Genomic DNA, 24,111 nt, shown 5'->3' with positions numbered 1-24,111 from the left:
GGCGGCTGCGGGCGCGCCGGCCCCCGCGCCCCCAGGGGCCGGGCCGGGGCGGGGGCTGGGCCCCGCGGGCGAGCGAGCGGGCGGGCGCGCGGGGGGTGGGGGGCGGCGGCGAAGGCTGCGCCGCTCTAACAGGTGGGATCCCGCGGCGTGGTGGAGGCGGGCGCGGGAGGAAGAGGAGGAGGAGGAAGAGCAGCGGCAGCGGGAGCCCGAGCAGGAGCAGGATGAGCCGCGCGAGCTGACAGCCGCCGCCGCCGCCGCCCGCGCCCGAGCTCGGTCTCGCTCCCCGCGCCCGGGGCCGCTCCCCGCCTCCCGCCTCCCCCGGCCGCCCGCGGGGCGGCCCGCCCCCTCTGCACCTCCGGGCCCGGAGCTGCCTCCATCGCTCCTGCATCCCGGCCGGGGGGGAGGAGGAGGCGGAGCAGGAGGCGAGCCGGAGCCGCCGCCGCCAACGCCGCCGCCGCCGCCGCCCGAGCAGGACAGAGCGCGCCGCAGCCCCGCGCGTCCGGCCGCCGCCCGTGCCCATCAAGCCTCCGCGCCGGAGCCACACCGCGGGACAGCCGGGGCCGCGGCGCGCCCCGGCTCGGCTCGGCCCGGCCCAGCCCAGCCCAGTCCCGGCACCGGGCGGCCCGGCGGCCGGCCCGCCCCCGAGGGCGCCGGGCGCGGCGGGAGGATGCCGAAGCCGACGCTGCTGCTGCGCGGGGGCTGGGAGCGCGAGCGCAGCCCCGGGGACTCGGAGCTGGGCCGCCAGTTCCGGGACTGGTGCCTGCGCACCTACGGCGACTCGGCCAAAACCAAGACGGTGACACGCAGCAAATACCAGCGGATCGCCGAGGTCCTGCAGGGCGGCGGCGGGACCGGCGCGGGTAGCGGCCCGGCAGCCGGCGAGAAAGGCAAGTTCCAGTTCTGGGTGCGCTCCAAGGGCTTCCGCCTGGGCAGCGGCCGGGAACCCAAGATGGGCCAAGTGGTGTATGTGCCGGTCAAGACGGGCTCGGTGAGTGCGCGCGAGGCGGCCGCGGGCCGGTCCCGCCGCGGGGCTCGGGGCGGGCGGGCGGGCGGGGGCGGGGTGGGGGTGTGGATGTGTGTCCGAACGTGTGTCCCCGAGGTGGTCCGCGGGTCTGGCCCGCCCGGGGCGCCCGCGTCCTGCTCGCCCGCCCGCCCCAGCCCGCCCGGGGCAGCGCTCCGGGTTCGGGGCGTCCCTGCCCCCTCTGCGCTGCTGCCCGGGCCGTGGCCGTGCCGAGCGGGCTGTCCCGGGCTGCTCACCCCAGCATGTTCCGTCCTCCCGTCCCCTCCCCCCGCCAGCAGGCGGCTGCTCCGAAGCCCGAGCCTCCCCCCGCCCGCCCCGGGGCTGCCTGTCCCGGGCGCCCCGCGCTCCCGCCCCCGGGCCGGCTGGGTGGTGTGGGGTGTGTGTGTGTGTCTGTGTGTGTGTGTGTGTGTCTGTGTGTGTCGAGGGTGGTGCCGCGGGAGAGGGGGGCAGGGGAGCCACGGGACGGGGAGTCCGCTCGGCTTCCCAGCGCCAGGGGAGGGGGCCCGCCCGGGCACCGTCTCCCCGACCCCACCCGGGGCTGGCCCGGGGAGGGGCAGCCCGAGCCGCAGCCTGGCGCAGCAGCCGCCTCCCGCGGGTGGGTGGGGCGCCCCCTCCGCCCCCCGGGCCCCTAGCTCCCCCCCTCCCTGGGACGGGGGCGGCCTGACCTATTCCTCCCCTCCCCTCCCCCGTCCCCGGGGCCGGCCCGGGGCCGGGCGGGGTAGCGTGGGGGAGGGGGCGGGGAACCGCAGCCGCCGAGAGGGAGGAGGCGGGCGGCCGGGCGGGGGCGTCCCCTCCGGCCCGGGGCGCCCTGGAGAGGGCGTGCGGCGCGGGCCCCGCGGCTCCCCCGCCGGGACCTCATTGTTCTGCAGCGGGTGGGGGCTGGGGGGGCCGGCTGCTCCCGGGGCGCTGCTGAGCTTTGAACTTTCCGTGGCGGAGACCCTCCGTTAGTGCGTTCAGCCCCCGGCCCGGCCGGGCCAGGCCGGCCTCCCTCCCTGCCCCCCTCGCTCCCTCCCCGGCCTCGCCCGGCCCGAGCGAGCGAGCGGGGCGGCCCCGCGCCGGCCTCCCTCCCTCCCTCCCTCGCTCCCCCGCTCCCCCCTCCGCGCTCCTCCCCCGTCCGGCCCGCCCGCCCCGCGCTCAGCCCCGTCCCCGGCCGGAGCGGGCTCTTCACACACAATTGATTCGGTCGTTACGAAAAGTGCACTTGTCCCCTCCCCCTCCCCCTCCGGCGGCCGCCCGGGCCGGGCCCGCGGGGTGAGGGGGCCGCGAGCGTGGGAGGCGGGGGCCGGGGAGCGGGTCCAGAGGCGCCTCCCCCCCCACCCGCCCCGCGCCCAGGGGACGGGGCTGCAGGCCGCGGGGAGTGGGGAGCCGCGAGCGCGGAGGGCGGGCGGCCCATCTGCGAGGAGCGCTGATAACCGCGCCGCCGCCACTGCGGCCGCCGGCCGCCCATCTGCGCCCGCTGCCGCCTCCGGCCGGACCGGAGCCCGGGGGCCGGGCCGAGGGGGGCGCGCCGGGGCCGGATTCCCGGAGGGGGAGGCCAGGTCAGGGTCCCACCCCGCCAGAGTCGGGACCTCCCCGCCTAAATCAGTGCTCTCTGCCAAACCCCGGGAGTCTGGGTCATTGTCTCCTCCCCGATCGGGTCAGGGAGCCCAAACTGATGCCCACTTGTGCATACCAGGGAGTAGGGGTCCTTGCCTCTCCCCAGCCTAGGTCAGCTCTCCTCTCTCTGCCAGTTGCGTACCCCGCCTCGGTTCTCCTCCATCTTGGGCTAGCGTCCCCAGCCTAAGTGTGGTTTTTCCGAGGTCAGTGACCCACCAGATGGTTGGCTGGGTCTGTGCTCCCTACCCTGGGTCATTGCCCCGAGCCATCCAGGCTTCCCAGGTCAGTTGGTGCCCCTGACCCCCACCCCATCCCTGTCACCCCTCCCCAGGGAGCTGGGAGTCTTGGCCCGACCTCCTTCTCTGTCTGAGGCAGGAGCCCCCACTCCACCCACTCCTGGAGTTTGGGAGCAGGTGGCCCTCAGGCCTGGCAGCTAGCTCACTGGTTCTCTGAGCTGGTCGACCTCTCCCCTAGGGAATGAGCATACTGAAGCGGTCCGTCCCCTTGCCCCTATAGCCCTACAGCTGTCAAGGGGGAGCAAGTGGGACCCACACCCACCCAGGCCACATATAGAAATTGGGTGCTCCGCCCGGACCCTAGGTCCTGCCAGCCTTTGGATCCTCCGCAAGGCCCACCGTGACCCGCCTTGCCTGGCAGCAGGAGCCTGGAAAGACTCCACCCGGACTCCCAGACCAATAATAAGCCCTCCTGAGGGACCACCTGCCTGGGAGGCAGAGAAAGGGAACCCAGGCCTCCCTGCCCAGGCTATCAGGGGGACGACAAACACAACAGACGTGCCCTCAAGCTACCCACACCCACCTGCCTGGCCCACAGGTCCCCAGAGAGCCTGTTAGTTACCTGCCACTCACCCAGCCATCCGGAGCCAGCCGCAGGAGATGCCCTTAGTCCTGCCACCCCCAGCTCAAAGCACCTTCCTGGGGCTCAGTTATTATTTTTACAGTTCCATTTTCCTTTTCATTGATCTAAGAGGAACAAGTCCTGCTGGGAATTCTGGGGCAGCCATGGCCTCTTCCTGGGAGGAACTGAATGGGACCATCTTTGAAAGGTGCAGAGGACATCCCCTACCTTCACTGGCTTACACACACCACACACACTCACACACACACACACACACACACACAACACACACACAGAGTTAAAGTTATCATTGCTTTTGATGTCAGTTGGAAGAGATCCTGTCGTTTGTCCTGGGTGGGTTTTTGTGAAGGTCATTGGGCCACAAACCTTTGTGTGAGACGTTTGTTTAGCATCCACAGGCCTTGTGGGGGCACTGGGGCATTGGAGCAGGTTGGACTCTGAGCCTGCTCCCTGGGCACTCAGCTGGTGGGGGCGGTGGGGATAGCCCAGGATCTGGTCAGGAAGCCCACAGAAGCTCCAGGGGAGGGCCGGCAGGCAGACAGAACAAATTTAGCAAAGAGAGGGTGTGGGAGTTGTGTCACCCAGCCGTGGAACAGGGGTCCCCTGCGCTCCTGTGTGGGCTCGGGTCCCCAGGGTGGCCGTGGTGTTTCATCTCGCGTCCTTGTTGCTCTCTGGCCGTCCCCCGCGGGGGCCCCCTTTCCTCCTCTCACAACCATATGTGGTGCTGCGGTTGGGGCCCTTCCGAGTCCTGGCCATGGAGGGTCGATGATCTGACACCGCTTGTCCCGTCCCATCTGGCCCTGAGCTTTTCTGGGTGTGTGTGACAAAGGCTTAATCTGTCCGGACGGGCCCAGGGTGGAGAGGAGGGTGCGGGGAATTACACTCGGCCGGGGCCTCTTGCAGCTGGGGCCCGCTTGCAGGGTGGGGTGGGGCGGGGTGGGGTGGGGGTGGGGGTCGATCAGAAGCCTGGGCGTGGAGGGTGGGGGGAGAGACAGACAAGTTGGTCTTCAGTTTGCAGGTTGTCACAGGAAATAGAAGTGGAGGCGGAGGCTGAAGGCTGAGGGGAGGAGGGCGGAGTTCTCCACTGGGCAGCACGGGGCGCTCCTGGGGACAAGATTTTTCTGTGACAAGAGCCAGCCAGGCCTCCTGACTGGGCAAAGCCTGGTTTGGATTTATGATTTCTTGCGTTTGGGCTGCTCTGGTCTCAGTGGGCTGCTAAGAGAGGGAAGCAAGCCCCTTGGAGGCGAGACCCCCGACTCTGTTCCAGCCTCGGCCGCAGAGTGAACCAACCCCTTTCCTCTGGACTCTCAGAATGGGACTGTCCCAGGGGCCTGCGAGGACCACAGGTTATGTCTGGGGCGGGGGCCCCGGGCCATCTATCAGCTCCCAGGACTGGAGAACCCCCAGGTTCCTTACAGATAGAGGTTCTCTGCCTAGCTCTGCCATCTTCCAGATGGGAAAACTGATGCCCCGAGCGAGGCAGTCTCCGTTGGTAGGGAGCCAGGCCTGGAAGGCAGATCTCTGCACTGCCCCGAGGCTTCTCCAGGGGTCCGTCACATGCCAGGAATCCCCCCATTAGAGCCCCCTCCCCCGAGGGAAACACCAGATTGCCAAACTCCACTCTCAGCACCCGGCTTCTGCGAGCCAGACCCCAGGTGTTCCGAGGGCCAAATTGACTAATGGTGGTCTTTTCCCAGTTTGCAGACAACGTTCATTTAGTGGAGAGCGTTTTCACAGTCTTCAGCCTTTCTCCCCAGAGCTTTCGTGTAAACCTTTGGCACCTGCGGCCACTGGTCTAGGCGGGAAATGGCCTCTGACTTAGCACAGCGTAACGTAGGCTGTCACCTTCCGTTGAACACCTCAGTATTTCCAACTTTTCTCTAAAGTGTCACCACGGTGACCCTTTCTGAGGCACCTACTGTGTGTCTGTCCCCATGTGTCAGGTTCTCACAGCAGCCCAGAGGTCGATGCTGCCGTCTCTGCCATCCCTCAGATGAATGAACTGAGGCTTAGGGAGGTTCAGAACTTCCCTAAGGCCGCACCACCGGCAGGGCAGGCAGAGTTCGGGTACCGCCTGTACACCCCTCCAATCTGACCCCCCGAGATGTCTTACAGCCTGATGTGCTTTGAAAGCATAGGACTTTTCATGACAAGCTTTCAGTCCATTACACCTTAGTCTGAATTAATGTGGAAGACTCTCATCAAGATGTCTGTAATCACAAGGCTGGTGCTTCAGGCAGGACTGGCCTCAGTGTCTGCTGTCTGGGACTTTCCCCGGGGCATGACAGGATGGGTATAGGGTGAGGAGAAGAGGGGGAAGGCCTCTGTTGTCCTGGGTCCTGGGGGACTTTGAGGGAGAAGGTTGACAGTGACATGGGCCCTATTTGGATTTCTCATGAATGGCAGAGTGGGCTACTTCGTTTATGAAGCTACGGTGATTCGGGCGAATGTGGTCTGGGGATCTCTGGGGGAGGGGCTTCAGTTTGTAGCCTAGTGGACCAGGCTCTGCCCTCCCTTGGCCTCTCTTCTGGGTCACCTTCTGCTGGTGGGGGGGTGGGGCAGCACACCCCACTTTTGTCCTTGGGGGAGGCCTGCGTGAGCATCCTCTCCTTCATGGTCCCTACAGGCTGCTTTCCATCTCTGAGTGCCTGGGAGTCAGGAGGCCCAACTGGGAGCCCAAAAACACTGCTGGGAAGGACTGGGAGGTGGGGGGGGGGGGGGGCTGGGGCTGCCCAGGGACAAAGGTCAAGGGTCCCACCCAGCCTCAGGTAAACCTGGGCTTCTCCAAGCCAGCTCTTACCTGGGAGGTTGTGGACAGGTTGAGTACGGTGAGCATGCGTGAGCACTCCTGGGCTACAGCATGTGTGTGCGTGTGGGTATGTGCGCAGGAGTGTGGGTGTGTGTGTGTGAGTGTGGGTGTGCCTGTCCTGTGCAGGCTGGGGATGCTTGTGTGCCCAGGGCAGTGTGTGTGTGTGCGCGCACATGCGTGCGTGCATACAGGTGGAGGAGAGACTGCATGTGAGTGTGTGTGACTGTGAGTGTCTGAGTCGGCAGATGTGCAAGCACCTGGGGTGTGGGCATTGGCAGACCACAAGTGTGACTGTGTGTGCATGCCACATGTTCGGGATCCTATTGAAAAACACCCTGTCCTTTGGCAGTATGGAGCTGCCAAGGTGTCCTTCATTATATCCAAGTCAGCCAGTGCGGCTCTCCTGGTCCCTGCCACCCCTGGGGTCTCAGCAGCTGCTGGAGCCAAGTGTGAGGGACGGAGTGGACACAAGAGGTGGCGCCATATCCCTGTCTCCACTACAGTGGCCAAAGCACTTCCTTGTTCCCAGGCACCTTCCTCCTCCTCTTCCCCCACTCCCTGCCCCACAAGGGCGACAGGGAGAGCTTGTGACCTTGGCTATGGTAGTACTTCCGGCACCTAAAGCCACGCACCATGGGGGTCAGGGTGGGAGAGAGAGGGTTCCGAACTTGAAGTGAGAGGGCCAGGACTGGTGGGATCCTAAAGCACCCACTTCCTTGCCATGTGATCTCAGGCAAATAGCCTGCTTGACCTCTTCAAGCCTCAGTTTACTTATCTGGAAAATGGGTTCCAAAGTCCCGCTTCCAGGAGACTTGGAAAACTGGAAGAGGCTCTGTTTGTCATTTCAGGAGGTCACTCTGCTAAGCTCAGTCAAAGCCAGGCCTGGGCCCTGGGTACCAAAGCCGGGGAGGGAGCTGAAGGAAGCTGGAAGAGAGCCCACCAGGTTGGTGGCTTGTTAGAACAAGGACTCCTGAGTCCACTTTCTGCCCCTGGCCTACCCTGACATAGAGGGGAAGTGAAGGGCTTGGGGTGTCAAGCCACAGGGTCCTGGATTCAAATCCCAGCTCTGCCTTTCCACCAATTTGGCCTTAGTTTTCTCATCTGTAAAATGGAGCTGATATCTTCCTCACAGGACTGTTACAAAGATGAACGCATTAATGCATATAGAGCTTAAAGAATATAGCAAGTCTTAGGAAGTGTCAGCTGTTGTGTGATCTCCCTGAGCCTCAGTTTCCTCGTCTGAAATATGATGAAATAATAAAATGTCACGGATATTAAACTGGATCATGGAAATAACACACCCAGCCAAATCCCTGGCATGTAGTTGGTGGGAAGCAGCTACTGGTTCCCTGGAGATTGTGTCTGGGTTATTTCTGTGTCTCTAGTGCCACTGGGGCCTGGTTAATGTATTGAATTGCACAAAACACCAGCAATAGAGGGGTGCAGTGGGGAGGGAGATGGGAGGGAGGTTCAAAAGGGAGGGGATGTATATATACCTATGGCTGATTCATGTTGAGGTTTGACAGAAAAACAACAAAATTCTGTAAAGCAATTATCCTTCAGTTAAAAATAAATAAATTTTAAAAAATTAGCAAGGTCTTGGCAAGGGCCATAGGTGTGGCATGAGCTCCTAGGGCTGGGGATTTGAAGGCTTAGGGTCCCTCTCTGCCCTGACTGGCTCCTGCCCTGCTCTGAGCCTCAGTTTCCCTACTTGTTGCACAGGGAAGCCTCCTGTGGTCCCTCCTGCCTTTGAATTCCTTCCTGGTGCTGGGAGTGTCCAATCCCAGAGCTCAAGGAGAGGTACTAGAGAGGTGGGAGTGGGGGCTTTTCCCAGGCCTCGAGGTACCTGCCAGATAGAAAGGTAGAAGGATGGGCTTCCCAGTGACCGCACCCCCACCCCACCCTGCCGCCCCCAGCCCACACTCCCCTGAGCCCTGCCTTAGTCCTTGGGCAGGAGCCTGAGCTCTGGGCTCTTACAGAGAACACAGTGAGGCTGGTGTAGTGACTGTCCCCATGGGACAGTGGTCTGAGCACCTCCCTCATGTTCTCAAGCCCTTGCCATGTGCCAGACACTCTGCATTTCATCTCCCCTGGATTCCGTGAAGTGGACGAGACCTTGGCATCAGAGAGGCCCAGGAGCCTACCTGAGCCCCACGGTGAGAAAGTGGCAGGGCCTGGGTTCCGTGGCTGTCTGACCCTCTCAGCCCACAGGTGCCCTGGCTCTCCCCACCTCCTCGACCCAGGCTCATGGTGGCCCCATCTGAGAACACCCTACAAAAGCTGCCCAGAGCTTGAGGCAGCCCTCCTTCCTGTCTGGACCCTGGGAGACAGATGCCACCCCGCCCCGTGGCCCACACCTTCACCCTCTCACCTTTGGTAGGGTGCCCTCAGATGAGGGGTCACCGTGGGGAGGGCAGAGCCAGGGCACCCGTGGGCTCAGAGGGTCAGACAGATACTCGCCTGGCCCGGCCTGGGCAGGCTGCCGGGGGCGGAGAGAGAACAATTGTCCTGTCCCCGCAAGGTCAATGACTCCCTCAGCATCCAGACTCCGACTGGACTCAGGGCTCCTGAGCTGCTGGGAAGACCAAGGCGGAGGCGGGGAGCTCCAGTTCCCACATAACACCAGGCTGAGTGTGAGCCCATCAGGTTCCAAAGCAGGGGGTCATTCATTCACTCACTCATTCATTCATTCACTCGCTCACTCGTTTGCTCCTTCCACTGCCCTCCCCATCACAGGGGCTCTGCCCTTCCCAGGCTCAGGGCATACCCAGGCGTCATTTTTTTATTCTTTTCTCTTACCACCCCTCCCTCCCCATCCAAGCTGCACGTTCTGTTGGTTCTACCTTCAAAATACATCTCAAGTTTTGCCCTCTCACCACCTCCACGGCCTCCAGCCCGGTCCAAGCCTGGTGATGCATCAGCCTTCCCACTGGGCTCCCTGAGTCCTCTCCAGCCCCCCTGGTAATCCTTCTGGCTCACACAGCCAGCAAATCAGCTAAAGCAAAACGCAAATCAGATGCTCTCCCTCCCCTGCTCTGAACCCTTTAAGATTCCCGTATCACTCAAAGCAAAAGCCAAAGTCTTTTCTGAAGCCGACATGATCTGGCCCCTCTGCCCCACCCTTGCTCATTCAGTGTCAGCCACACTGACCTTCTTGTGATTCTAAAAATCACCAACTGCAAACCTGCCCCAGGGCCCTTGCACTGGCTGTTTCCCCAGCCTGGAACACTCTTCCCCTAGTTCTCTGTATGGCTGCTTTCCCTCCTCTTTCAGATCTTTGCTCAAACGTCACCTCCTCAGAAAAGCCCTCCCTAATTACCCAGCCAGGGCCACCTTAGGTTCCTTGGACTCTCTTTCTACTTCGTTTTTCTCTCTAGCCCATACCACCCTCTGACATTGCATATATATTTTACAAGTTTACATGTTGAATATCTTTCTTCCCATAAGGCTATGAGCTCTGACCAGTTGGCTTGGTTCACTGCCATATCCCCAGGGCCCCTGCCACTAAGAAGCTTCCCCACTGTGGGGACAGCAGGTGCCTTAGAGTGGGCGTCTGAGAACCACCCAGGCCTTCTGCACTCAGGGCCTCAGGAGCCCCAAGGCTCAGACCATCCGCCTTCTTGCGGGCATCCAAGGAGTCCTGGGGGAGGCGACATTTAAGCTGGACCTCGAGGGGCAAACCAAATTATTCAGCAAGAACAGAACACGGGAAGGCTTCCTCCAGGGGGTAAGAACATGAGCAAGGGCTGGGGTGGGACAGATTTTGGGGGGTCAGCGCAGATTGGGTGTTAGGACCGGGGACACTCTCCCAGGGAAGCATGTTCTACAGAGCGTTTCAGACGGGTGGCGATTGGGGGGGCACGGTGAATGGTCAGATTCGCTGGAGAACCACTTGGGGATCCTGAGGGGGATTAGCTGGTGAAATCAATTGGGGTCACATGGAAGAGAAGGATCTGGAAAGCTACTCAGAGGAGCTAGTGCGTCACCATCAAGGAGACCTAGGGGTTTGCAGGAGGATTTTCAAGCAGAGGGGAGATGAGGTCAGCTTCAGGTTTTAGAAGGAGCCTCAGGATACTGTGGCAAGAGGGAGATGTGTTACAGAGAAGGTAAAACAGGAGGCTGGGATGTAGTGAGACATGGAGAGAGAAGGCTGGCCAGGGGCAAAGAGGAGGGGCTGGTTCCCTTGGGACAAGAGGTTGAGTGTCTGGGACTGGGTGACATGGGGCTGTGGGGAGGGAAGCTTGATGGTCGATGGTCATGGTTGACGCAGTATTCTTGGGTAGAGAGAGAGGCGTTTAGGAGGCCAGGAATGTAGGCAGACCCACAGATCTGGGGTGATGACCCAGAGGCAGGGTCTAGTGGGCGGAACCCAAGAGCGGTCCCCAAGGTTGGTAACATCTGGCAGTGGGAGGCTGCGGAGGAGACCTGGTGACTCAGGTGTCAGTGGGGGGCAGTTGGGAGTAGTCCTGTTCACGGGGCCCCTTCCCGGCTGGGACCTGAGGCCGGCTCCTGGGAGGCTGGTGCTTGGTGGATGACTCATCGTTTTCTCGGCATCCCCAGGCTGAGGAAATGTTCAAGGAGACACGCGGCCCTTACTTTGGCAGGCCAGGCCCTCACTGGATGCTGGCAGGTCGAGAAAAACACACTCGGGCCTCCTGCCTTGTCTAAGAGTATCCCGAGGGCATGTCTCCATGAGCCCCAGGCTTCCACAATCTCACACATCCCCAACAGCCTTAGGGGGCTGTCATGACCCCATTCTACAGGTCAGTGAACCAAGGTGCAGCCTGTGCTGGGCACCCAGCTAAGTAACTGCCTGGTGGTGCTTCAGTTTCTTCATCTGAGAAATGGGTCTGATGATCGTCCCTCCCCTATGGGTTGTTGGGAAAACGAAAGGCAGGAATCATGAGAAATGCTCAGATAGTGGGATTGTCATTTGCATGAGGATGTGAAGAGGGATCCATCCAGGCAACAGGGGCTCCCCACTGGGTGGAGCAGCCCTAGGGAAGGCCAGAGGGTAAGGTGACCAACAGACCTGCATTCAGGTCCCAGCTCTGCCACCAGCTCCTGGTTCTGGGCAAATGGCGTGCGTACTCTGATCCCCTGCCCACTTAGGCCTCAGTGGGTGATGACCCACACCCTGGGGGTACTGGGAAGATGGCATAACACCAGGCCTGACAAACAGGCCAGTGAGTAGGGGCTGCAGCTCCTTCTCAGGGTCCCTTGGAGAACCACCCCCCCACCCCCACCCCAACTCCAGTGCAAAGATCTTCAAATCAGACAGCTATTAACCTCCCAAGGGGAGGGGAGGCAGCTCATAGAGTTCAGGCTGGGAAGCTCCCTGGAGGGCGGGGCCTCTCGAGATCTAGGGGCTGGGACAGGAGCAGACCAAGGGGCAAAGGGATTTGTGCTGAGTGGGAGGCCCCTGCCGGTCAGCAGAGGAATGAGGAGTGTGAAGGCAGAGGTTGGGTACAGGCTCTGCCATAGACTGCTGTGCAGGTTGGGTAGCTCCCTTTCCTTCTCTGAGCCTCAGTTTTCTCATCTGTAAAATGGGATGATGGTAGCTGTGGCTTCACTTATATCCTTCAACACCGTGTTCTATACTGTGTGTGTACACTACATATACTGCATACTATATTCTATAATCTAGAAGCATCTATACCAGGGGGTGGCCATAATCAAGCCCTCAGTAAAAGGGAGCTATAATTAGGATTATGATTGTGAGCCAATCAATAACCCTCGAATCCGTGACAAGGCCATTCAAGCCATGCTGCTGAGCTGGGTTTTGAAGCTCAGGCTGGCCCCAGGTTTGCACTGAGCTGTGACTCACTAGCTAGATGACCTTGAAACAAGTCACTCTCCGAACCTCAGTTTCCTCCTCTCTGAGACTGACCCATCTCACAGGGTCGCTGTGGGGAGGTGAAGAGAGACTCCATGTCAAGTGCTCAGCACAGGAAATGGGAGCGTTTCTGTACTTGCATCTGTGGCGTGGCCAGGGGCAGGTGGAGTAGGGATTGGAGTCTGGGATAGGGCCAGTGGCTACTGGAGCAGAGAGGAACGGAAGAGGCAGAGGACAGAGGTGGAAAGGCGTGTGTGCAGGGAAACCAGAGGGGAGGACTTCTAGGACAAGGGCTGGTCAGCCGGGTCTGCCCTTGAGGGCTGGGGAACCCCCACCCCAGATCTGATAAGAGGGCAGAGGGAAGGCACTAACACAGCAGGTGGGAAGGAGAGGCCAGAAGTCTTGCTGGTCCAGGCAGCAGCGGGTTGTCAGGAAAGGTGGGTGAGAGGAGCAGTGGGCTTCCCTGAGTCCAGGTATGGTACTAAGAGTGCGCATGCTCCCCAGGGTAGAGAGCCCTGGGTTCAGATCCTGCCTCACCAACCAACTGTACAAACTTGGATGCATTTCAACCTCTCTGAGCCTCCATGTCCACATCTGTAAAATGGGGATAGTGATATCAACTACCTTTAAGGGTTGTTACAGGGATCACTTGAGATGCATAAAGCACTCAGTCAGTGCCTGCTGCTGAGCAGAAACAACGACAATCAAGGCACAGCTAGTGCTTGTTTTGAAATACCAGGTGCTCTGCTGAACAGGTTATGCCTGGCCTCCGTGTGATTGTCGGAACATGGCTACTGTTAGGATCCCCATCTTCCTGATGAGGCTGTTGAAGCTCAGAGGTTAAGTCACATGCCTGAGGCCACACAGCTAGTGAAAGGCAGAGCAGGGGCTTGAGCCCACACAGTGGGGAAGTTTCATGTCCTCCGCTCCCTGAATCACCCATCCTGATGACAGCAAGGCTCGGAGCCTAGGGTTCCCTTTGGTATTACCTGGGTTTGGACAATGGCTCTTCTCAGGTGGGGAGACAGGGGTGAGTCTGTCTGACAGAGTGTGCCTGACTCTGGAACACACTGCCTGGGCGCAAATGGGATCTGGTCAGCTTGACCCTCAGGGATCACGGAAGGACGCTATGATTCGGGGAGGGCCGGATTGCAGCAGCGAGTCCCACGGCCAGCCAGCCAGCCAGCGCACTTCATCCAACTCAGGCCGGGGAGCCTTGTGCCCACCAGCATGAGACAAGGCATGGCTTGACCACGAGGTCACAGGCAGTTACCAGTGGCCCCCAGAGGATACAGGTGGGCAGTGCCTGGTCTGGGCAGCACCCACGGAGGAGAGGGAGGAACTTGGGAGGGCTCTTAGAGGATGTGTGAGCCATGAAATAGAAGAGGAAGGGACAGGGCCTTCCAGGACGAGGAAGGGGTGCTGTGGACGGAGGAGCACAAGAGAGGCTTGTTTTCAAGGTGATACGGACAACTGACAATGCAACCACAGCAACCAAACAGCAGCCCCCTAAGAGGGCCAGAAGTGCCCAGCCCACCCCCTCCACCTCGTTCCCCTACCCAGAGGAGGCCAGTCCCTTATGTATCCTTTGCAATGCGCTTGGCTCTGGAGCTGGGCTGCCTGGGTTTGAACCCCGGAACCTGCTTTATTCTTGCTATGTGATTTGGGCAACTTACTCCATCTCTCTGTGCTTCTGTGTCTATGTCTAAAAAGCAGAGGGTAGTAACAGGACATGCTTCTCTGGACTGTTACAAGGACCAGGGCTCCTAAAGCCTAGCAGAGGGCAGGGTTGGTGGCTGAGTGCCCCAGGAGCACTGGCTGTCGCTGCTGCTATTGCGGTTACTGTTACTGCCATGATGATTGTTGTGCATGTGCATCTATGCACACTCGGTGTGCAGTTTAAGTGCCCAGCTCTCCCAGCAGGTCCTGAAGCTCACTTTTCATTGCTTCTGCCCACTGAGGAAGAAGCAGAGGTGAGAAGTCCACCCAGAGGTCATCCCGGTGTACCTGCATCTTGAGACAGGCCTCTGATGGGGAGGGGCCCACCCATTGGTTGGGCCTCCCTGGTAGCTCAGATGGTAAAGAATCTGCCCACAATGCAGGAGACCTGGGTTCGGTCTCTGGATCGGGAAGATCCCCTGGAGAAGGGAATGGCAACCCACTCCAGTATTCTTGTCTGGAGAATCCCATGGACAGAGGAGCCCGGCGGGCTACAGTCCATGAGGTCGCAAAGAGTCGGACACAACTGAGCGACTAACACTATTCACTACCTACCCATTCAGGGCTTGTGGTGTGGGGACTCCATCTCCTGCCCCTGCGCTGGGAACATGAGGTGGCGGTGGGCACAGTAAGGATGAAGGGGCTCTGCGGAGAGCCCTTGGCCAGGCCCCAGAAGATGGGGTTTCTGCCACAATTCACCCCTAAGCTTTTTGAAAAAGTTCCTGGCTCTAGACCTTGGTTTCCTTATCAGGAAGGTGGTATCAGGCTGCAGTGATGAGCCAGGGCAACACCTCAGATGTGATAAAGTCTTGAGCTGTTTATTAGGACCCCCACCTTCAGGTTTCTGCCCCCAGGGGATTTACAAGTGCGTTGATAGTGTTATTGATAAGATCCTAGTTTGGAAGGTATAGAAGTGCTGCTTAGAAGCTGAGTGACCTTGGAGAAATTTAAGAGGAAGGGGATTAATTATCTCTCTGGGTCTCAGTTTCCTCCTCTGTAAAATGGGCATAGAAATAGAACCTGCTCTGTGGGGTTGTTGGACGCAGGTAAGAAACAGAGCCAGGGGTCTGACTCAGAGTAAGGTTCTGTGATTGGCAGCAGTTGCAATTATTTTAAGGAACTGAGATGAACGAACTGGAGAAACCACCAGCAAACAGTACAGGGCTGCAGGCAATCCATTCATTCACCGATTCATTCAGCAAACTTTGATTGGCACCTGCTGTGTACCAGTTCCTGTTCATTCATTCCACCATGACTTACTGAGCACCTACTATGTGTCAGGAGTAGGACAGACTTGATCTCTGCCCTCCTAGATCTGAGAGTTCCAGGCACCTCCACTAGCTGGTGGTCAGGGGGCACCTAGGGCCTGATGTGCCATCTAGCAGGTTGGCTCAGATGACTGGGCCCCTGTCCCCACTGAGATGGACTTGCTGAGCTCAAGGGGCCACTTCTGCCTGGGGTCCCCAAGCTAGCCCGCTGGTTCTTCTGACTCCCCCTTTCCCGGAAGTAGAACTCAGGAGGGAATGGGGGAGTGCAATGCAAGACCTTTCTCATCAGCCCCTCCTGCTCCAGTCTTATCACCTCCTCCCCAGCAACAGCACTCATTGTCCTGCCTATTTTCTCCTCTTCACACAGAGGCCAAAGTGTGTTGTTAAAAATGTAAACTTGACCATGTTCATTCTCTGCTCAAACCCTTCTGTGGGTCCCCATCACCGTCTGAGCAAAAGCCACCAAGCCCCCAAGGCCCAGCTCTGCCCCTCTTTCCACCTTCTGGGCTTCTGCTCACTGCCCTTCATCTCCCCTAGCCTCTAGGCTTTCCCCCAGCCTCACTGGGCCCTGCTGACACATCACCTCCTCAGGGAGGCCCTCCCTGACTGCCTTTCCAAAATGCCCTATATTCCCCATCACTCTGAAGCCTTTTTCTTCAACTCCGAAGCCCTTATCGCCATCTGACTAATGCTGCATTTTGTGTGTTCCCCTGGGCTTCCAGAGGACAGGGATATTTTCTGTTTTACTCACTGCTGTGTTCCCAGCACCAGGTGCATTCATTCACTGATTCACTCAGCAAACTTTGATTGGCACCTGCTGTGTACCAGGTCCTGTTCATTCATTCCACAAAGATTTTCTGAATCCCTACTGTGTGCCTGGAGTGGAGAGTAGGATAGACTTGATCTCTGTCCATCCAGAGCTGTGAGCCCCGGAGCCCCCCTGCATGGTATGCCCTCAGGAAGTATTTGTTAAATGATGCCTCTAGCCTTTCCATTCTCCTCTTCATGCCTCAGTTTCCTTCTCTGCAGAATGATGGACCAGAGCTGTTACGGGGCCTACCTGAGGGTTGGTGTGCAGGCCAGGGTCCCATCAAAGGCCACCAGACCTGCCCAACAAGCAGGTTCCTCCGGTCTCAGAGCTGAGAGAGCCAGAAGAGGGTGACAGGGTCAGCAGGTGATCAGGGAGGGCTCCAAGCCCTACGTGGAGGCATCTGGACTCATCCTGGTCACATTGGGAAGCCCAGGCAGGACAGGGACACAACTGTGGGAAGATGGGAGGGGAAACAGGCCTGAAGGGAGGTCTGGGACTGAGGAGATGTGGCTGGTGGTCCCTTAATGGGGCCCCGGAAAGCCGGCTCTCAGGCAGAGTATCACAGAGCAGGGGAACATGGGGAGGGAGGGTTTTAGGGAGCTGAGTCTGGTCCAGTATGTGCGCAGACTGGAGTCTGAGACCCAGGGAAGATCTGGGTTCTTGGGAGCAGAAGCTATAGAAATGAAGTGGAGGGGGCTGGGGAGGGGCTAGAGGAATGGCTCTAACAATCTCTTCCTTGTATGAGGTGCTTTTTTCTTCATAAAAGCCTCTTCATCATTCATTCATCCATTCACTCATGTACTCATCAACAACTTGGAGAGAGCTTCCTGGGGTGCAGTGGTGAGCCTCACAGATGTGGCTCTTGCCCTGGCAGAACTCAGGATGCATTGTGGGAAAGATGCCATGGGGCATGGTGATAGTGGTGGTGGTGGTGATGGTGGTGGTGATGGTGATGATGGTGGTAGCAGGGTGGTGATGGTGGTAATGGTAATAGTGATGATGGTGGTAGTAGTGGTAGTGATGATCATGGTAGTGTTGATGGTGATGGTGGTAATGGTAATAGTGATGATGGCCGTAATGATGGTGGTGGTAGTAGTGGTGGTGATGGTCATAGTAGTGGTGATGGTGATGGTGGTAGTAGTGATGGTGGTGGTGATGATGGTGCTATGGTGGGGGCAGTGATGGTGATGATGGTGATGGTCATGGTAGTGGTGATGGTGACAGTGGTAACGCCGATGGTGGTAACGGTGATGACAATGGTGATGGTAGTTACAGTAATAGTGATAATGACGGTATTGATGATGGTGATGATGCTGACGCTGAGGTCGGTGGTGTGTTGGCTCCCACGTTACTGAGTGCTCACTGAATGCCGGCCTGCTCTAAGTGCTTCCTGTGTGTCTGTACTCTGGGCTCCTGCAATCACCCTGGGAGGCACTGAGATCTTACGCAACTTGCCTGAGGCCCACTGTGAGTCAAGGGGTGGCACCCGGATGTAAACCCAGGCAAGGCAGGCTGACCAGCAAGCTGCTCCTAGGCATGGCCACCTGCCACTTACAGCAGGCAGCTCCCCCTCACTATCATGACTGTCAGGCCCCTTCCTTGCCCTCTGGACCCAGCACCTAGCACAGTGCCCAGCGCTGGGGAGAATGCATGAGTCTGACTTGCCTGAACAGGGTTTGAGGTCAGGCTTTGCCCCAGCAAGCTTGAGCAAATGGCTCCTCTGCCCTCAGCACCTCATCTGTGAAAGGGGAGAACCATCCTCCAGGGAAGCCACCAGAAAGTCAGGGAAACACCACCCTCACTGTAGCAATTGACATTTCCAGGGAGAGAGCCCATCCCCTAATTAGGAGGCAACTGAGAAAGACTCAGCTCTGTCTGGGATGGAGAAGGGCACACGGGAACCAGGGGCTCCTGGATAGATGGACATACTGTACACACCCCTGCTTGTTGCTTCCCCAACACAGACCCCAGGGAAGGGACTGTCCCTCTTGTGCTCACTGCTGACTGCTGTGCCTCTGGGACCCAGGCTGCAGCCACCCCCACCCAGTTCTACAAACCCAAGTGATCCTATGCCAATAAAAAGACGGGACAGGGGCGGGGGCTGGGAGCAGAAGGCCTGGACACAGATGCTGCCTCTGTGTGGACAGGGTTCCCCCACTGTCCCTCTCTGGACCTCAGTTTTCTCCTTTTGTTCAATTACGTACAGAGCAGGTGCTCTGTGCCAGGCTCTGGAGACACAGATGAAAACCTCTGCCCTCAGAGAACTGACTTTCCGGTGGAGACTGATACTATGTAGTAAACAAGGAAAGCTCCCAGCTTGTCACATGCTGGCAAAGCTGTGGAGAAATCACAAAGGAGAATCAGAGGTGTTGGAGTGGGAGATGTGGGAATTTTCATCAGAGTGTCAGAGAGGGCCTCACTGAGAAGGTGACATTTTGTGCAAAACCCTGAAGGAGGTGTAGGAGCGAGTTATGCGGCTATCTGATGGAAAAGGGTTCCAGGTAGAGGGAACTGGAAATGCAAAGGCCCTGAGGCAGGAGTGTGCGTGAAGGATTTGAGGAACAGTGAGGAGACCAGTATCCCCAGCACCACCCCACCCCACCCCCAGCCTGTATTTGGGGATCAAAACACCACATTTTACCTCTCAGGACCTCAGACCCCAGAACACAATGATTTCTGAGCCCACATAGCCCGATCTGGGGGGGAATGGGTGATGCCACCTCCTGGATGGGGCCAGGGCAGAGGCCTTGCTGCCTGTTTCTTCAGCCCAAAGCATGAATTTTAAGACCTGTGAGGGCTTATAAAAAAGAACACCATAGTTCTCCTCGCTCCACATGACTGACAGTCACAGCCCTGGGTTCAAACCCTGAGCCCGCTGCCTTCTGAGTATGTGGCCTTCGGTAAATCCTCCTCTGAGCCCCAGTGTCTTCATCTGCGGAATGAGGCTCCAGTGCCTGTGTATCAGGGTTGATGGGATGGGACTTGGCGGGAAACACACCTGGAAGTACGTGTATAAGTGTCCAGTCTTGGGTCTTCCTGGAGGAGGTACTCAGTATATGTTAAAAGCCAGAACCTAACATTTATATGACTTCAAACTGTTTTCACAGCTGTTGGGAATTTGTCATATCACTTGAGTCTTCTAAAAAGGAAGAGGGGGCAGGAAGTATCAGCCCCAACTCACAGAGGGGTAAACTGAGGACCCAAGGTCAAGTGAGGCAGGGCTGATAGAGGGCTAAGAGGTGGGTCTCCTGGTTCAGGGAAATCGGGGGGGCAAGGGGAGTGGAGATTGTCCAGAGCCCGCCCCCGCCACCCCCCCACTAGTGTGTGTGTGTGTCCACATGCACACACATCGCCTGCACCAAGCAACAATAGCGACTTTCAGATTTGTGGTCCCTGAGCAGGTTTTGTAAGGCATGGCTTGGCTGGTCCAGAGGTCTGTTGTAAGAATGTTGAAAGGCCCAGAGCGTGGGGAAGCTCAGGCCACAGGCGGGCAAAGGCGGGCAGGTCCCTGCGAAGAGGAAGAGGTCTGGGCTCATGTGATTGTCCACTGGGCCTGTCTGGTCATCCGGTGTCTGGTCTTTGTGGCCAGAGCCAGCCAGGGCTCCGGGTTGGTCTCCGAGCAGCCTGGCCCCCTGTGCCTTGTCGTCTAGACGCCCTACCTGATTAACCTCTGAGCCTAGGCACAGCCTGGGGAGGGGGTGCATTACGAATGAGGAAGCCAAGCTTCAGAGAAGGGTGTGCCCAGCTGGCCTGGGGGGAGCCAGAATTTGGACCTAGGACCACCTGGCCAAGCCCCAGCGCTCGCCCCTCCTGGTCAAGGCTCAGCCAGGGGCCGGCAGGTGAGCTTTGTGCAGAAGGCTCCCTTCCTCCCCCGGCCTGCTTTCTTGGCCACAGTCTGGCCTCTTCACCCTTGACAGAAGGCCCTGCAGACCAGTCTCTGCTCCTTAGTTGCCACACCTCAACCTTCTTAGGATTCTAGCTCTACCCTGCATCAGCTGCTTGTAGGCACTGGACTCACATGTGGCCCCTTTGGAGATGTCAGGGACCACATCCTTATTCAGTGCGTTTAAGGGCCCAGACAGCCTTTGCCCCATCCCCACCTAATGCAGGGTTTCTGGGCCCATTTTCTTTTTTTAACATCTATTTATTTTGCTGCATTGGGTCTTAGCCATGGCCTGCGGGGTCTTCCTTGCATCACATGGGGTCTATTCACGCAGGCTTAGTTGCTCTGCACCACGTGGGATCTTAGTTTCCCAACCAGGGATTGAACTCGTGTCCCCCGCAGTGCAGGGAGGATTCTTAACCAGTGGACCACCAAGGCGGTGTTCCCTCGGCCCATTTTCTAGATGAAGAAACTGAGGCACCAAGAGGAAAGGTTATTATGTCTTAACATGCGTGGGCTGTGAGAGCAGTGCTAGGACTCCAGAGCTCGTGCTTTTTCCATAATGTAGCCCTCCTGCTCTCAGTTTCTTCAGCAGCAAAATGGGAGCCTGGAACTGGATGGTCTCAATTCAGAGCAGAAACTCTGGAGATAGGCGGGCTGAATGTGAATCCCAGCCCCGTCATGTCCTAGTCGGGGAATGGGGCCTTGGATAGTCACTTCCTCTCCCTGTGCCTCAATCTTCCTACCTCTAAATGGGGCTGAGAGGCATATCACCCCTCGAGCTGCTGTGAGGTCCAGGGAGCAGCCACGCAGAGTGCCCTGGGAGTGAGGACACGCACAGGGGCGGCAGGTTTTGAAACTGCTGAGCTTCCTGTCCAGCCCTCCCTGTGGTGCTTGAAAGGATGGCAGGGGCCACGTGAATGCTCACTTGTGCTCTTCCTGTGGCACGACCCGGTCACCCAGACTGGATCGGGACTGTGCATGAATGTGTCTGCCAACAGCAGATGTTCAGGGAGCCTGTTGTGATGGTGACGAGCAGTGGGTAGTCCCAGACATAGCCATGAGGCCGGCTCAGGCTGCCCTGGGCAGCCAACGACACCTTTGTCCCCATTTGTTCCCTTTGTCGCCTCTTGTGCAGATTACGAGTACCTTGCCTGCTCCTGCAAGCTCGACCTTTCCTGGGAGAATTGCTCTGAAGCAGCCACAGAGCACGCAGAAGCTGCCTGGCTAATTAGCAGGTAGCTGCTGGGGGACAGGCTTGGGACCTGCTGGCTGGAATTGGGACTCTGGGTGCCTGAGGCCAGTGCCAGCTTGGCTGCGAGGCCAGGCAGTGTCCTGGGCTCCAGGACATCATGGGGTTCAGATCCTGGCTCTGTGGCTTTTTGGCTGGGTGACCTGCGAAGGTGCTTTGCCTCTCTGGGTGGCAGTTTCCTCATCTTGGACTTTAGATTGTGTGGGTTGGGAGCCCAGCCCCGAAATGGGGTCCATGATCAGCAGATAGTGTCACTGCTGCCATCGCCTTGGGCCTGTGCTGGCCCACGTGGAGAATACAAAAAGTGTAAACCCAGTGACAACCCTTGGGGACTAGCACCATCTCAGCGTCACAGGCAGCAGGAGAAGCCCAGCTAGGCCTCAGGCCCTTAGCAAGAGACAAGCTTAATCTCTCAGAGCCTGAGCCTCTTTTGTTCCCCCAAGCAATGGAATAATTGAGACACTGTGAGGTCAGGTGCCTAGAACAGGGCCTAACAAAGATGGAGTTCCTTCCCTGTCCCGCCTCCCTCCCCCTTCCACTCCTCCTCCCTCCCCCTTCCACTCCTCCTCCCTCCCCCCTCCCACTTTCTCCCCCTCTCCCTCGCCCTCCCTCCCCAGGCCTCAGGAACACACTGGAGGGAGGCAGCTGCAACTCCTGTGGGAAAATCAGGTCGAAGGGCTGCCTGTGGCCTGGGGTGGTCAGGAAGAGCCTCCAGAGGAGGGAGGGTTTCGACTGGACTCAGCAGGCAGCGCGGTGGGGGTTCTATGTGAGCCGAGGAGTGGAGCACAAATTGATAGATAGTCTGCTTAGGGGCCACGAGGTTCTCAGGCTAGTGGACCAGGACACAGGCTGCCACCGGACCCTGGGGCAGGTCTGGGTTGGGGGGCAGGGTGCAGAGATTTGGAGGATAGATAGGGTCTGACTGTGCGGCCTTGGATGTCAGGCCAGGGGCGTTCTCCCCTCTGGCCCCAGATTCCAGGGAGGAGAGCTTCCAGGCCCATGGGGCAGAGGAGTGTTGGTGAACCGAGGATTGAAGCACAGGAAGAGACGTCCCTGGCTTGGCCCGGGGAGTGCTGGGCTGGAAAGCCTTTCTGGAAGGGCCTGCCTTAGGGCCAGGACTCCTCAGGAAGGAGTCGAGATTGGCCATCCCGGCAGAGGAGACAGCCTCGCAGAGTCAGGAAGCACGCTTCAAAGCCAGGGTGAGTAGGGCGACATCACAGAGCTCTCAACTGCCGGGCAGAGGAGCCTGGATTTTATCCGGGCACTGGGGAGCCATGGAAGGTTTGAGGCAGATGGCCTTGAGATGTGATTTTCAAAGTCAAGGTGCAGCCCCATTCGTCAGGGAGGTTGAGACAGTCATTGTACAAACTAGAAACCTGATGGGGTAGGAGTCAGCCTGGCCTCTTACCTTCCTGGGTGTCCAACCTGAGAAAATCCCATCCCTCCAGAAATTTCTGGGAACCTCAGCTTTTTCATGTATCCAAGTGGCCTGTGGACTTCCTGCCTCCCTGAGTGCCTGGGGTGAGAATGAAATCGACCTTATGTTGTGCCTGCAGCCAGGCACCCCGACATTTCGGCAAAAATTTCCCTGGAATCTTTCACGGACTGCTCGCCATGTGCGAGGTTATTTTATAGAGGTTATGTCATTGCATTCTTGTACTGTGCTCTGCTCAGTTGCTCAGTCGTGTCTGACTTTCTGCGACCCCATGGACTGCAGCCCGCCAGGCTCCTCTGTCCTTGGGGATTCTCCAGGCAAGAATACCGGAGTGGGTTGCCATGCCCTCCTCCACTGCCCTTTTAGGCAACCCTTCCCCGATCATTGAGGAGGAAACTGAGGCACAGAGGAGAGAAATGATCTGCCCAAGGGGCAGGGCTGGGATTGAGCCCAGGCTGGTCTGGCCCCGGAGTCCTTGCTCGCAGCTCCTCCACACCCCTGTCCCCGCAGCGGGCCGGGCTGGGGCGTGGCCCCGTCCCCAGGGCACAGTCAGTCCGCTGTCAGGGCCCCAGCACGGGAGCCAATTAGTGGCTGCTGCGCGGGGGCACCACACCTGTCCCCCTGCCCTGGGCCCCCCAGAGGCCCAGCCCTTCCCGGATCTTTCAGGCACCACTCTCAGCTCTAGAAGCCGATGCTTCCAGCATTGCACCATTTAGAAGAAGGACAGAGGCTCATTTTTGTCAGAGAAGCTGGGAGAAATCAAGCCAGTGAGAGAAGCGCCCCACCATCAGGATATTTCCATGCCTTGTCTGGGCCGCCGCAGAGCTCGGTTCCCCCGCGCTCCCCCCACCCCGGCCTGTGCCCCCCACCACAGGCTCCCCTGTCTCTCCCGCATCTGCCTCCCTCTCCCCAACCTGGGACTGTTCCCCACCCCCCAACCCCCTGCCCCCTCCCTGGGTCTCCTGTGACAGGGGCTGCTGGCGGCATCGGCTGCAGCTTCTCACCTGCGTGCTGGGTCTGGCTCCAGCAAGAAAGGAGGAGGAGGAAAAAAAGGTCCTTGAGATGGTGACAAAGGTCTGAGTGTGGGCCGCCAGAGCAGCCTGTTTCCAGGCAACTGCTCTACCCCGGGCTCCCCGCGGCGGCGGGCACATCCGTCAAGCCGCCGCTCGGCTCAGTGAGGGAGCTGGGGCGGCCCCAGCAGCCTGGGCACACGGCCACGGCCCCCAAGCTGCAGCCCTGCTGGGGACACGAGGCCCCTCTGGCGGGGGCTGCAGGGGAAAGTACAGTGTTGTCATGGCTACTGCTGGCCAAGCACCTACTGGGTGCCCAACCACAGGCTTGGTGCACACGGGGCAGAGCTCCTACTCGTTACTGAGACTGTCCCGTCATCTATCCACCCATCCTTCTAGCCATCAACGCTGGTGTATTGTGCAGGCTCTGGATGGCTGGGTTGAAATCCTCCTTGCTGTTTGATCTTGGTCACGTTATTCTATTTTGCCGGGCCTCAGTTTTTTCATCTGTAAAATGGTCACAATAATAGTTCTTACTTCATAGCATTGCCATGAGGATTAAATGACTTAATACAGGCGATGCCTAAGCACA

The 24,111-nt window shown here is 58.8% G+C and overlaps 1 protein-coding gene across 4 annotated transcripts in view; it reads left to right on the top strand.

Moving 5' to 3' along the window:
• The first annotated feature begins 667 nt into the window (after positions 1-667).
• Positions 668-24,111, top strand: part of NOL4L (nucleolar protein 4 like) — a 125,727-nt gene continuing 102,283 nt past the window's right edge. For 3 of the 4 annotated variants that reach the window (XM_061127061.1, XM_061127060.1, XM_061127059.1), the window contains exon 1: positions 856-988. In XM_061127061.1, the coding sequence (XP_060983044.1) occupies positions 950-988 (39 nt within the window). In that variant the 5' untranslated portion in view covers positions 856-949. Of the gene's footprint in view, positions 989-24,111 lie in introns of all 4 variants that reach the window. The other variant, XM_061127058.1, reaches the window with a different exon arrangement.

The sequence above is a fragment of the Dama dama genome, chromosome 23, assembly GCF_033118175.1.
Source record: "Dama dama isolate Ldn47 chromosome 23, ASM3311817v1, whole genome shotgun sequence".
NCBI lineage: Eukaryota > Metazoa > Chordata > Mammalia > Artiodactyla > Cervidae > Dama > Dama dama.
The sequence above is the reverse complement of the archived record's forward strand: the minus strand, read 5'-3'. Positions and strand labels throughout refer to the sequence as shown.